The sequence below is a fragment of the Macaca thibetana genome, chromosome 15, assembly GCF_024542745.1.
Source record: "Macaca thibetana thibetana isolate TM-01 chromosome 15, ASM2454274v1, whole genome shotgun sequence".
NCBI lineage: Eukaryota > Metazoa > Chordata > Mammalia > Primates > Cercopithecidae > Macaca > Macaca thibetana.
Genome location: NC_065592.1, coordinates 62,806,982 through 62,821,702, shown reverse-complemented (window position 1 = coordinate 62,821,702; position 14,721 = coordinate 62,806,982). Strand labels below are relative to the sequence as shown.

Below are 14,721 nucleotides of genomic sequence, written 5' to 3'. Positions count from 1 at the left end.
ATCCCTGCTTGCTGAACTGCCCTCTTAAATTGCCCCTTATCCGATGATGAACTAAATTATTTGGGGGAGTTGAAAAATAGAGAAATGCCAGTTATTTTTTGTTCAGCACATTGTATATACTCAAAAAATTTTCTGTAATACAAAAATAGGAAACCTTGCAAATGAAACTATGGGTAGTTATAAACCATCTTTCCAGGAAGGAGCTGAAATCTCTGTATGATCCCTCTATCATAAATTTTTCCAACTTCTTTTGAAGGATGTAAGTAATTTGCCCCATAGTCTATGGGAATTTTTCATCTTGGGGAAATGGGGCTGAAAAAGTTATTACTTTTAACCCCAGTGAACCACACCAGAAACAATCACAGCATCATACAAATCAATTTCTGCATTTTCCATAAAGTGTTTGGCAAGGAACAAAATAGGCTGGAAGCTGGGAAAAAGGCCAAGTACTTAACTCACTCAAACTTGTTTTAAAGTTTTTAGCTCTAGATATTCAAAGAAAATCAGTCTTCATCCTGTTGAATTTGTGGGAACATCACTGTTTTTTATATTATATAAAAGGAAACTTTCCAATTTTCTTAAATATACAATTTTTTGATAGTGAGAAATAAAATTATCTCAATTTAGATAGACAGAATGCCTTTACTCATTTTCTAAGAAAATGCTAAATTTCTGGATAGGAAAATAAATATGTATTTTTTGAAATCCATTTTCAAAACATCATGGCATTTAAGCATTCCAACTTAATGACAGCTGAGAAAGACTAGTGTGAGACATACATTGCGTAAAGTGAATCCACCCTGTCTATTATACATGGGGATACCACCATCTGGAAAAACAAGATCTATGTGTATTTAGCCAAATACCAAAAGAATACTGCTGAAATTTCACTCTTCTTTTTCCCTCTAAATATTTGATATGTCATCAAGTATTGTATTGTATTTTTAAATGTTTTAGTACTTTACTAAATAACGAAGAATAACAAAGAGCTTTCGCACAGAGTCAGAGGATGGTCTTTTATTTATTATCAGAGGTGATGCCTTTCTATAAATATTGAGAATACAGTAGTGCCCTACAGGGCTAGTTATTATGTCTTTCTAAAGAGCTTGTGCATTAAGTAATGTTGTTCTTTAATAATACACTTAAATTACGTTTAGATTTTTTTGCTAAATGTATGTAATAGTTTAAAATTCCATCTTTCGTTTAAGACTGCTTATTAAGGAATAATAATCCCTTATTTAAATTATGCTCTTTGATAGTTGACAAAGGGCTTTTACACATATTTTCTCATCTAATTCTAAAAACAGAGTTATGGATTGCCCCATAATGCAGATTAGGCAGGATACTCTATGAATTCTGATTTCTACTCTTCAAACTTATGCATACTTAATTTATAGAATGTTAATTAAAGTAATTCTGTTTTAATATGAGTAAACAAATGGTGCTATACTTAAAATTATGGTGATTTTTCAAAAAAGTATTTTGGAAAAGTATTATATTTATTTTCCATCAAATGTATGTGAGTATACACACAAAAACACACTTGCCAACGTTTGTGTATGTTTATATATACAAATATGTGCATATGCATATAAACTAAAATACATGTATTTAGATGGCACCAGGATTAATGAAAAGAATTAAGTCATTAATGCTAGTTGCAGTTGTAATGAAAGTCATTTAGTGGATGAATGCAGAATAGTTACAACGAAGATAGAATTTTCTTTAGCCTTGGCTGTAACTAAAATGTCATACATCATAGTTTGTTGAATTTTCTTGCTCTTTCCCTGTTGTTGATACAGTAAAAGATATACTTTGGACTGGAGATTAAACTCTTAAGAAATACAGACCAATGCTGACTCATAGTTAAGGGTCCTTATTTAATTTACATGCAATTTTTAGTTTTAGAATAATTCATTGAGATAAATATTTTCTCCTCTGCTCTTCAAGCACTATGTTAATTACTGAAGACTCAGACATTTTCAAATAAAAGAACCTATGATAGATGATCTCTTCCGTTAGCAGCTTACAGTTCATATGAGCAAATACGCTCAGCAGTTTTACTCATGGAGTAGTTCATTCCAGGTAATCCAACAGATGATGTCTCATTAAGAGTGCAGAGGAAGTGCGATAACTTCCAGTTCGGATGGGGAGTCACAGATGATGGAGAAGATGTCATCTGGGTGGGTGTTTTTGGAACAAAATCAGGGAAATTCAGAGGTAAATAAACTGGCAATGTGGGAGGAATCAAACTGGTAGAATTTGAAGATTGGTAGAATTTGAAGATTAGAAAAGGGAAATACTTTCAGGTACCCCAAAGCATAGAGGTGACAGAGGGATGAGTCATTATTGGAAAGCAGGACAGCATTCAGGGCCTTGATAGATTTAGCTCCTTTGTGACTTGGAAAAATAGCCCAGAGAACAATATAGATGTTATTTTTAATATTACTTTTTCCTCCAGGAATCTAATTACATAAGAATTTTTTTATATCAACCAACCAGTCAGGCCAGTATCAGTGTCTAACTGCTAACATCATTCGCTATATTCGGTGAACTGTCTCTGTCAGCAGCTCAAATGTCAGCTTTTATAGAGAAGAGAAAAGCTGTCTCTTGTTCTCATTCTCATTTAGGCACTCCTCCCTTTTTCTTCCTTTCCCTCTCTTCCTCCCTCTCTCTTTTTTGAACACACACACACACACACACACACACACACACACACACCCCAAATAGTTAAAGCCAATGGATTGATGACTTGACCTCAGTGTGTTGTCAAGACTAGTTCTGAATTGTTAATGGCCAGTGGGATCCAAGTATCTCATTTGATAGAATGATCTAGCTACTGTGGTGCTACGATGTTGATGGATGCAAGAGAGGAAATTAAAATCACTCTATATTTAACAATATAGGATTGAAAATGTGAGCTTTTGTTAAGGGAAATAGTTTATTCTCTAGAGTTGGTCAAAACATGATTAACACAGGGTTACCAGGATTCTCTCTTAATGAAGGCGTCTCTCAGCTATATGTTTCCTTGTGTGTCTGTTTTTTAAATGAAATTAAATATCACAGGTCACAGGTCACATGAGGGGTTGATCTATGATTCTCTTTGACAAAAAAAGAATCTTGGAATATAGTGAGACAGTCATGTAGAATGGAGACAACAATTGATTTGGGGTTTTGTAGAAAATACTTCTTTATTGTGTGGGAGTTCAACTAGATTAGAGTTTCCTAACCCAAGTTTGGTGGTAAACTATGTACTTGAAAAATATGACACAAGAGGGAACTGACATGTGAGCTAAAACTGCTGTCACTGAGCAAAATGAGAGGGAATCGGTGTGACAGTAAAAATTGGTTTGGTGATACGGATAATATTATATTAATAACCTTTACTGAAACCTGAATATGCTGGTCCACTCACTGGTGGTTGTTTTGTTTTTTTGTTGTTGTTTGCTTGTTTGTTTGTTTTTTTGAGTCTGAGTCTGAACTGTCACCGAGGCTGGAGTGCAGTGGCACAATCATGGCTCACTGTGGCCTCAACCTCCTGAGCCCAAGCAATTCTTTCACCTCAGCCTCCAGAGTATCTGGGACCACAGGTGCACACTACCATGTTCAAATAATTTATTTTTATTTTTGTAGAGGCAGAGTCTTACTATGTTGCCCAGGCTGGTCTTGGAAATCCTGGGCTCAAGCGATCCTCCTGCCTCAGGCTCCCAAAATGCTAGGATTACAGACTTGAGCCACTGTGCCTGGCCTCATAGGTTCTCAACTGAATTCTAACCTCCCCCCCACCCAATTTCTAGTTTGGTAAAAACCCTTACGAATGCAGACCAAGAAGCTGGCTGACAAACAAGATCACAGTTGGTACAGGCTTCAGGTTAGGTGGTATTGATGTCAGACATATCCTAAATCTGTGAAGACTGCTGAAATAGGGCATCATCAGTCAGCATCACTCAGGGCACAAGTTAAGTGAGAGGGCTGATATCAAGAATTAAGAGTGAAGGCATGAGTACACCTCTAGCCTTCTGAGTCTAATGGAACTTCAGACAGAAACAGCCAGCACCACGGACAGCTCTTCAGAGCTGTTGGGTGGATTTAAAAACTCCTAGGGGTTTTTCCTGGAAAAACTGCTTCTATTTCTTCCTAGCTGAAGAGGTCTACTGTAGACAAGTATCGTACTTTATGCAACCCCCACTTTTTTCATCTGCAATGTAGTAATGATATATATTCTATATAGTTCTCCGGGTATACATATTAAATGATAAATTGAAAGTGAAAGTATGTGTCAGTGATACAAATTTAATAACCTTTCACTTTAAATCATTGCCCTTTATCTACCTAAGATTGTATTATGTCAAGGAAAATTGCCAGCTTCTTCTTAGAGTATGAAATAACAGTTAAATAAACTGATGGGAGAAACTGGGATACGGTACAACAGATACACATTTTATTGGTGAGAGATGGGAACTAGGATTTATTGTATACCGTTAGGTTCAAACATATGCTCTTATAATTCTTATGCCATTTAATTTTCATAACCACTCTGTGTTCCTATCAAGGAATGGAGCGTCAGTCCATGTCATGCTCTTCCACTGTGCCATATTTCTCCTATTCCTACTGATGGGGTGGAATGGGTGGCATCTGGTATGCAGGGCCAGAGTGATGGTAGAGTTCCAACTCGTGGCTGTCCCAAGAGTGGTCTCTTTTGAGAGTTTTCCTGATGGCAGGAAGTGGAAGTGAAGAACAGACAGAGGGGGTAAGGAACACAGCTTAGGCCCCCCAACAAGGAGATATCAGCGCATTCCTGGCCACGAGGTGGAGCAGGGTATCCAGGGGCCCTTTGGAGGGAGGTGAACCAGGTTGTTGCTGAGTTTACTGTGGGTTGGTCATGGTAGGAATCTTCTCAAAGACCCTTAACCTAGCTGATATTGAAGGAAATTAAAAATCATACTTTGATATCTGTGTGTGATAACTTTATGTAATACAGTGACAGCTTAGGGAAAAGCATCTATCTTTACAATTAGGGTATTTTAAAGGGAATGAAAAAATCTTGTGCCATTAACGTTTAGTATTTCTGTCTTTGATAAAACCAGAGTATATTTTGTGTGATCCCTTGGTGTTTAATTTGAATCATTATTTCAGAACAATTTCAGAACATAATAGTGTATCTAATTTTTATGAACATGAGTTTTACGTGTGATTAATGACTCTTTTCATTTGTTATTTGACAAATATAAAATGTGTGATAAAAAATGATCAAGTAGCAAAGAAATGCCCTCAACAACTTTCCATATGTTTTGTCTTGTGTACATAAGGATGTAGACAGCTTTATGAGACAGACTATACTATACAAGTACTTTTGTCTGAAGATTAGCTGGGCTGAGACTTTTTTCTTTTTATAACAGCTTGATAGATGTTTGTGATTATCTGTTCAATAGCCCATTTAGGACTAGGTTGAAGAAACAGCAATTTTCTACATAGGTAGCATTTTAGATCTATTATCAGAGGGAAATGATTATTGTATGGTGCTGTTGTCCTTTAGAACTTTCAAGAGGAAAATGTTAGGATTAGGTAGTTATATAATGATTTATTTGATGGAAGGAGCACTGAGGTTGAAATCAGAAGATACAAATTTGAATGCTTGCTTTTATACCCACCAGATGCATAGCCTTTAGTAAGTTGTTCAGACCGTCAGAGCCACAGTCTGCTGTTATAAAAATGAGACTCTCCACGTAACTCAGGGAATGGTTGTGAGATTACATTAGATGATATTTGCGAAAGTGCTTAAAATGTCTAACACATTTTTTAAAGAAACTGTTTATAATAATCCTCCTTTGTGTTTATTTTCTACAGAAAGTGAGTGAGAAGGTTGGAGGAGCTGAAGGAACCAAGCTGGATGATGACTTCAAAGAGATGGAAAGGGTAAGCCTTCACTATTGCCTAGTGTTCCCTTTGACATAAAAATGTCTGCCATAATTAGAGGAGAAGAGAAAACGGGAGAGGGCAACTGTTTTCCACTGGTCTCTGAGAATACATTTTGTTATTTACAACTACTTTTCATGTATATTTTAAAACATAAAATGTAAAATATTCTGTCTTCCCTTTGTACTGTCCTGAGAGCAAAACCTCAGTGAGGGTGAAAGGTCACAAGGCGCTTTTCCTGATGGGTTTCATCATCATTTTTAAAAAATAAGGACAGCGTTGAGCTGATGTTTGACTTAGGGTGAGATGGGTAGAAAAGAAGCTGTAGAATGACATCCGAAATGTTTTTGGGAGAGTTTAAGTCACTTTCTGGCTTTAAGGACCTTCCTTACTAGATGATTGGCCAGAGGCAGCCAGGTATAGTGGAGAGAATACAGTTTTGGAGCCTGTCCGACCTTGGCTCAAACTTCCCTTTCTACCATGTGTCGCCAAAGTCCATCTATTGGTCAGAGACTCTTTTTACTATTTTATTATTATTATTGTTATGATTTTTTGAGATGGAGTCTCATGTTGTTGCCCAAGCTGGAGTGCAGTGGCATGATCTTGGCTCACTGCAACCTCCGCCTCCTGGATTCAAGCGATTCTCCTGCCTCAGCCCCCTGAGTGTCTGGGATTACAGGCGCACACCACCACATCTGGCTAATTGTTGTATTTTTGGTAGAGATGGGGTGTTACTATGTTGGCCAGGCTGGTCTCGAACTCCTGATCTGCCCACCTCAGCCTCCCAAAGTGCTGAGATTATAGGCGTGAGCTACTGCGTCCGGCAGAGCCCCTTTTTAAGTGAATGTAAAGTGAGAATACTAATACTCATTTGGGGGATTTTAGTTAAGGATTAAAAATAATGTAGCTTATTTAGCTTTCTGCTTAAAAGATAGGTTCTCAGCAAGTGAGGGTAGAAGTGATGAACAAAACATCTCATTTTATTTTTCTTGGGACATAAGCCATGTTTTCTCTTTTACTTTTACTTTAAGGCTCCTCAGAGCAAGTGATACTTAGGGTTATGATTAAAAGTGTATATTACGTTGTGCACAGAAACATTTTAGGTCTTAAGTGGGTGGTGGGTAATGGATCTGAGAGTACCAATCCTGTACTTGAACAGAAGAGGATGTTGTAATCCTGTGGCACCTAGAAACCGCATTTAAGCATTGTTAAGAATATTGCTTGTGTACTTCATTATAACAAACCAATTTTTTAATATTCTGATTTTTATTCTACTAGAAGTTTTTTAGGGACTGGATATTTTTTTAGTCTACATCAGATCCAACAGGCTACCTCAGTTTTGCTGTTTTTACTACGTTTGTATGAAGAGTCAAACAAAAAATTCCTAGGTATACATCAGTGTAGTATGGGAAATTTAAAAAAATCCTAGGTACTTTCTGCCTTGTCTTTTTTAGTTTTTCTCTTGAAGAGTTTATTGATGAATTCAATAAATATTTTCTTTGTGTCTTCCATGAACCAGGAGGTAGGATATAGACAAGGTTCCTGAGTGCATGAAATTCATAGTCTAGTGGGGAGGGCAAACTTGGGGCAAGTAATGACCAGCGTGGCAAGAAGGAAAACTCATGGGGCTACAGAAGCCCAGCACAGTGGAAACTCACCCATACTGCATTGTCAAGGAGAACCTTCCTGACAGTTAAGTGAAGACGGGGAAGAGTTAGCAGAGCCTGGTAAAGGAAACAGCCTGCAAGCAGGCAAGAGGGAATAGCTGAGTTCCTCCCTCCCCCCCAAAAAAAGATAAGTTGCCAAGAGGCAGGGTTTTGTGAAATCAGATTGCATAGTATTGACCCAGCTGGTCATTCTGGCTAAGTTCTTGAGATAGACCTCACTGATGCGTACCCGCTGGTGAGGAGATTTTATACTGGAATTCTGAGTCCCAGCCTTCAGAAGTCTGGAAAACCAGACTTACGGCTGAGGTCTGCCTGCTACGTGCTCCAGGTAGACCAAAGTCTGCATTGGTTCCTATTTCTTATCTCTGGATGGTTCTAAATACCTAACCTGATCCTCAACCCAAACTGGTAGCCACTAATATCTATAGTTCTGGAAATAGCATTTTACCCATCAATCTTGTAAAGCATCTGACACTCCAGGAACTGACACACATTTCCAAAATGTCTTGTCTTTGGCTTTTCTACTGCCCATAAAATTGGAGTTCCTCACGTTTCATTCGAGCAGCCCATGGGTTAATCAGCCTCTGTCTTCACCCAGTCTTGCTTGATCCCTCCTTGTCCTTTGATGCTCCTCCTTCCCTGCACCCCTGGAGAGCATTTATAGTATGCCACGTGGCCAATGTCATGTAATTCATGAAAGATTAGGCAGGTATTTAGGAATTTGGAACTAAGTACCAGGAATCAGAATTTGACACTTCCTTTTAGCATCTGCTGGTACTAAAGGGAATAAGCTAGGCAGCTCACTGTCTAAACTGAGACAAACTAACTTTCTGTTTCTTAAATGAGACTAAAAAGAATAGGAAATTTGGATACCTGAGTAGAATCTATCACTGAGCAACTAATTAGACCTTTGGAGATTTATTTTGATGAGAAATGTATGCCAGTTTTGCAAACTAATTGAAATAAAAGAGAATCCTGCAAGGATTTTACTTTAGGCAAATACCAACAGACCTTTCTCTGAGTCTGAAAGTAAGGCATAAGGATTATTTCTCCTAATTTATAGAAATGTTTCTGAAGCTTTTATTTCAAAATACAGATATTCTGGCAACAAAGTAAACTTCTGATTGACTGAAGAACACACTCATGGCTCTTTACTTGGGTTTTTACCTGAGTAAATTGAGAGATTTAGGTTTCAGTGCAGTGTGGAAATTGTTTTGCTCTGTTTAATTCTGTTTATCTTTTGTTTCATCTGTGTCTCTATTGCAAATTTTGTACTCTCGACCCACGCTAAATTTACATGGATAGTGTAAGATTTATGTGGTAATTGAAAAGCACTTGCTTTGGATTTAGACTCTCAAATCTTTTCTCTCCTGTTAATTTATTATTCACACAAATGTTTTAGCTCAGTGTTCCCAAGCAGACAGAAGAATTGCCTTTCCATAGTTGGTTTTCTGCTCATCAGGCATTTGGGGTAGAGAGACCTTTGCTCATCTGTATTCTCGGAGGTGCAATTAGATAACAAAATAAATTAGAGGTTTGCTTTAAGCAGCACTACTGGGAGAGAGAAGTGGGTTTTCCTAGGGGTGTTTCTCTAATCAGCCACCCCAGCCGCTCTCTGGCTGAGGTGCAGTAAAATCAGCATGTGTATCCCTTAGCTCTGCAGCCCTCCTCTCCCTCAGCTGATTGGATGGAATCCTGCGGCTGTGCTGTCTCTGTAGGATCCCTGCCCATCATTATTTCTCTCCTCTTAAGTGCCTTGCATGGAAATCTTTTTGTTTTCATTTTAAATGCTGTCTGTTGCTTACAAGCTTTGTTAAACACAGGCTAAATGTCTTACTCTGGTGCAACATTGGAGGATTTCTTCTTTGAAAACCTATAGGTTTTTTTTTGTCAAGAGGAAGTTCTAAAATTTGAAGAACTCTGATTCCTTCTCAAATTTTCTCAGTTGTTGCAATGATTGTGTAGTTTTTTGTTGTGTTTACAGTTACATTCATTAATTTATTCAGAACATGCCTCCATGTTAAGGCACTATCCCTGTCTTCAAGGGGCTTCCAGTTTTGATTTTTAAAAAATAGGTATGTAAATCAGTACCTTACAGAACATAGTGCTTGGTGTCCTGGGGAGGATTCCCATGGAATCTTCAGGCTGGGTATATCAGGCTTTCTAGAAGAGAGAAGGTGTCTGAGCTAAATCCTGAACATGTCTCTTGTCCCTGATTATATGGTTCATTCAGAATTCTAAGCTGAGGAATATAGTATCGCTTTTGCAGCCTGAAAATTATCCTGGGAAATCTCTACTGTTGAACCCAGAAGATGTACTAGGGATAGAAACATGTCTATAGGTGCTTCAACAAAAATGGGATTCTTTTTAAGGAGCAGCCTTGAGTTTTAGGAAGAGTAAGTTGTTGAGAAAGAATGCCATTTTGTATGAGAGTAAGAGAGGATTATTGGCAGAGTCGGTGTGGAGAAAGTCCAATAGGGAAATGTCCATGGTCATTATCTTCATACACTTAGTCACTGGGTGGAGAGGGGTTCAATTTTTCTATCCAGCCCAAGTGGTAGAGCTAGAATTAAGGAGTAGAAACCATGGGGAGATAGATTCTGGCTCAAAACTTTTGGCTCTCAAAGCTGGGTTTTTGGTGTGTGTTTTTTGTTTGTTGTTTTGTTTGTGTGTGTGGTTTCTTTGCCTCAGGAATTACTGAATTCCCTATCACCGCCCATGTTTGACTCCCTAGTTCCCACTGCCTGTGTTGGAGCACAGGCCGACCCGCTAGTTCCCTGCCATCATGTGAGGCACACCAGTCATCTCTTGTGAGTTTTGTGTTTAGTGATTTGTTACTAATAATGTCACTTTTTAATGATGTCACTCTTACTTGGATTCCAGCGATCTCTCTCAAGTGGGAGAGAAAGGAGTAGAGTTCCAGCTAGAATGCTCTGAGCAACACATATCCCCGAGTGCACCTATGGACGTCTCCTTCATGGTGTGATAGGAAAGGGGGAGGCATGGAGCATTGTGCTAAGACACACACCCCCTGGTGTGGGGATGTAAGAAGGGCCAGAGTCCCAAACAAGATGAGCTGTTAAGACATCTTTCTCCTTAGTCTGAAATTCAGTGATAACAAGCTTCCTCTAAGTTACATGTTTGCAATATAGTTCCAAGCTTATATTCATTAAAGGTAAGGACCAAGAAAATTAACAGCAAAAAAATACATTGGAGCAATCACCGCATTCTAATAACCTTGTTTTTCTTTTTAACACGTCGTCAGTTGGGCTTTCTGAATACATAAGATAATGCTTTAAATCATGGCAGCTTGGGGACAGATGCATTAACTCTTCCGAGTCAGTAGGGGACTATTAAAAACATCACTCTTGTACCTGCCTGTATCTCGCTGCCAGACAGACCTTCCCAGGACACTGTTTTCATCATGTCTCCGTGATTGTTTATTTAGCTGTTCTTGTTCAGGAGTCTCAGTACTTTAAGTGGGTGTGTATACATTATTAATAGTTGCATTTTCTTCAGTGACAGAGAAGTTAAGAATTTGAACATATTTTAGTTTTTCATATGACATTTTAACATTTCTTTTATGTTACCACTGTGAGTTACCCCATGTTCAAGTGGGCAATTCATCTACTTATTTATCTAATTTATTTATTTACTTATTTGGAGATTGAGCTCTCTCTCTTTTGTCCAGGCTGGAGTGTAGTAGCTCAATCATGCTCACTATCACCTCAAACTTCTGGGCTCAAGTGATCCTCCTGCCTCAGCCTCCCAAGTAGCTGGGACTACAGGCACACACCACCATGCCTGGCTAATTTTTATTATTTATTTTATCTTTGAGGTCCAATTTATTTCTTTTTTTAAACTTTTATTTTAAGTTCAGGGACACATGTGCAGGTTTGTTACATAGGTAGACGTGTCGTGGGTGTTTATTGTACAAATGATTTCATCACCCAGGTATTAAGCCTAGTACCCATTAGTTATTTTTCCTGATCGTCTCCCTCCTCCCACCCTCCACCCTCCATTACGTCCCAGTGTGTGTTGTTCCCCTCTATGTGTCCATGTGTTCTCATCATTTTTGTCCCACTTATAAGTGAGAACATGTGCTATTTGGTTGTCCCTACCTGGCATTAGATTGCTAAAGATAATGGCCTCCAGGTCCATCCATGTCCCTACAAAGAACCTGATCTCTCTTTTTTATGGCTGCTTAGTATTCCATGGTGTATACATATCACATTTTCTTTATCTAGTCTGTCATTGTTGGGCATTTGGGTTGGTTCCATATCTTTGCTATTATTAATAGTGCTGCAGTGAAAACATGTGTGCATGTGTCTTTATAATAGAACAATTTATATTTCTTTGGATATATATAGAATAATGGGATTGCTGGGTCAAATGGTATTTCTGTCTTTAGGACTTTGGGGAATCACCACACTGTCTTCCACAATGGTTGAACTAATTTACAGTCCTACCAACAGTGTATTAAAAGACACAGACTGGCAAATTGGATAAAGAGTTAAGACCCATCAGTTTGCTATATTCAGGAGACCATCTCACATGCAGAGACACACATAGACTCAAAATAAAGGGATGGAGGAAGATCTACCAAGCAAATGGAAAAAAAAAAAAAAAAAAAAAAAGCAGGGGTTGCAATCCTAGTCTCTGATAAAACAGACTTTAAACCATCAAAGATCAAAAGAGACAAAGAAGGCCATTACATAATGGTAAAGGGATCAATACATCAGGAAGAGCTAACTATCCTAAATATATATGCACCCAATACAGGAGCACCCAGATTCATAAAGCAAGTCCTTAGAGACTTACAAAGAGACTTAGACTCCCATACAATAATAATGGGAGACTTGAACACACCACTGTCAACATTAGACAGATCAATAAGACAGAAAGCCAACAAGGATATCGAGGAATTGAATTCAACTCTGCACCAAGTGGACCTAATAGACATCTACAGAACTCTCCACCCCAAATCAACAGAATACACATTCTTCTCAGCACCACATCGCCCTTATTCCAAAATTGACCAAATAGTTGGAAGTAAAGCACTCCTCAGCAAATGTAAAAGAACAGAAATTATAACAAACTGTCTCTCAGACCACACTGCAATCAAACTAGAATTCAGGACTAAGAAACTCAATAGAAACCACTCAACTACACGGAAATTCAACAACCTGCTCCTGAATGACTACTGGGTACATAACAAAATGAAGGCAGAAATAAAGATGTTCTTTGAAACCAATGAGAACAAAGTTACAACATACCTGAATCTCTGAGACACATTTAAAGCACTGTGTAGAGGGAAATTTGTAGCACTGAATGCCCACAAGTGAAAGCAGGAAAGATCTAAAATTGACACCCTAACATCACAATTAAAAGAACTAGAGAAGCAAGAGCAAACACATTCAAAAGCTAGCAGAAGGCAAGAAATAACTAAGATCAGAGCAAAACTGAAGGAGATAGAGACACAAAAATCCTTCCAAAAAATCAATGAATCCAGGAGCTGGTTTTTGGAAAAGATCAACAAAATTGATAGACCGCTAGCAAGACTAATAAAGAAGAAAAGAGAGAAGAATCAAATAGACGCAATAAAAAATGATAAAGGGGATATCACCACCAGCCCCACAGAAATACGAACTACCATCACAGAATACTATAAACACCTCTACGCAAATAAACTAGAAATCCTAGAAGAAATGGATAATTTCCTGTATACTTACACTCTCCCAAGACTAAACCAGGAAGAAGTTGAATCCTTGAATAGACCAATAACAGGCTCTGAAATTGAGGCAATAATTAATAGCCTACCAACCAAAAACACTCCCGGACCAGATGGATTCACAGCCGAATTCTACCAGAGGTACAAGGAGGAGCTGGTACCATTCCTTCTGAAACGATTCCAATCAATAGAAAAAGAGGGAATCCTCCCTGACTCATTTTATGAGGCCAACATCATCCTGATACCAAAGTCTGGCAGAGACACAACAAAAAAAGAGAATTTTAGACCAATATCCCTGATGAACATCGATGCAAAAGTCCTCCATAAAATACTGGCAAACTGAATCCAGCAGCACATCAAAAAGCTATCCACCATGATCAACTGGGCTTCATCCCTGGGATGCAAGGCTGGTTCAACATACACAAATCAATAAATGTAATCCAGCATATAAACAGAACCAAAGACAAAAACCACATGATTATCTCAATAGATGCAGAAAAGGCCTTCGACAAAATTCAACAGCCCTTCATGCAAAAAACTCTCAATAAATTCGGTATTGATGGAATGTATCTCAAAATAATAAGAGCTATTTATGGCAAACCCACAGCCAATATCATAGTGAGTGGGCAAAAACTGGAAGCATTCCCTTTGAAAACTGGCAGAAGACAGGGATGCCCTCTCTCACCACTCCTATTCAAAATAGTGTCTGAAGCCCTGGCTATGGCAATCAGGCAAGAGAAAGAAATCAAGGGTATTCAGTTAGGAAAAGAAGAAGTCAAATTGTCCCTATTTGCAGATGACATGATTGTATATTTAGAAAACCCCATCGTCTCAGCCCAAAATCTCCTTAAGCTGATAAGCAACTTCAGCAAAGTCTCAGGATACAAAATCAATGTGCAAAAATCACAAGCATTCTTGTATACTAGTAACAGACAAACAGAGAGCCAAATCAGGAATGAACTCCCATTCACAATAGCTTCAAAGAGAATAAAATACCTAGGAATCCAACTTACAAGGGATGTAAAGGACCTCTTCAAGGAGAACTACAAACCACTGCTCAGTGAAATAAAAGAGGACACAAACAAATGGAAGAACACACCATGCTCATGGATAGGAAGAATCAATATTGTGAAAATGGCCATACTGCCCAAGGTAATTTATAGATTCAATGCCATCCCCATTAAGCTACCAATGACTTCCTTCTCAGATTTGGAAAAAACTGCTTTAAAGTTCATATGGAACCAAAAAAGAGCCCGCATTGCCAAGACAATCCTAAGCCAAAAGAACAAAGCTGGAGGCATCATGCTACCTGACTTCAAACTATACTACAAGGCTACAGTAACCAAAACAGCATGGTTCTGGTACCAAAACAGAGATATAGACCAATGGAACAGAACAGAGTCCTCA

General features: G+C 38.3%; 1 protein-coding gene across 2 annotated transcripts in view; it reads left to right on the top strand.

The window, feature by feature from the left end:
* SH3GL2 (SH3 domain containing GRB2 like 2, endophilin A1) overlaps positions 1-14,721 on the top strand; it is a 796,347-nt gene that overhangs the window by 736,100 nt on the left and 45,526 nt on the right. For both annotated transcript variants that reach the window (XM_050761648.1, XM_050761647.1), the window contains exon 3: positions 5,848-5,916. In XM_050761648.1, coding sequence (XP_050617605.1) covers positions 5,848-5,916 — 69 coding nt within the window. The remainder of the gene's footprint in view (positions 1-5,847; positions 5,917-14,721) is intronic.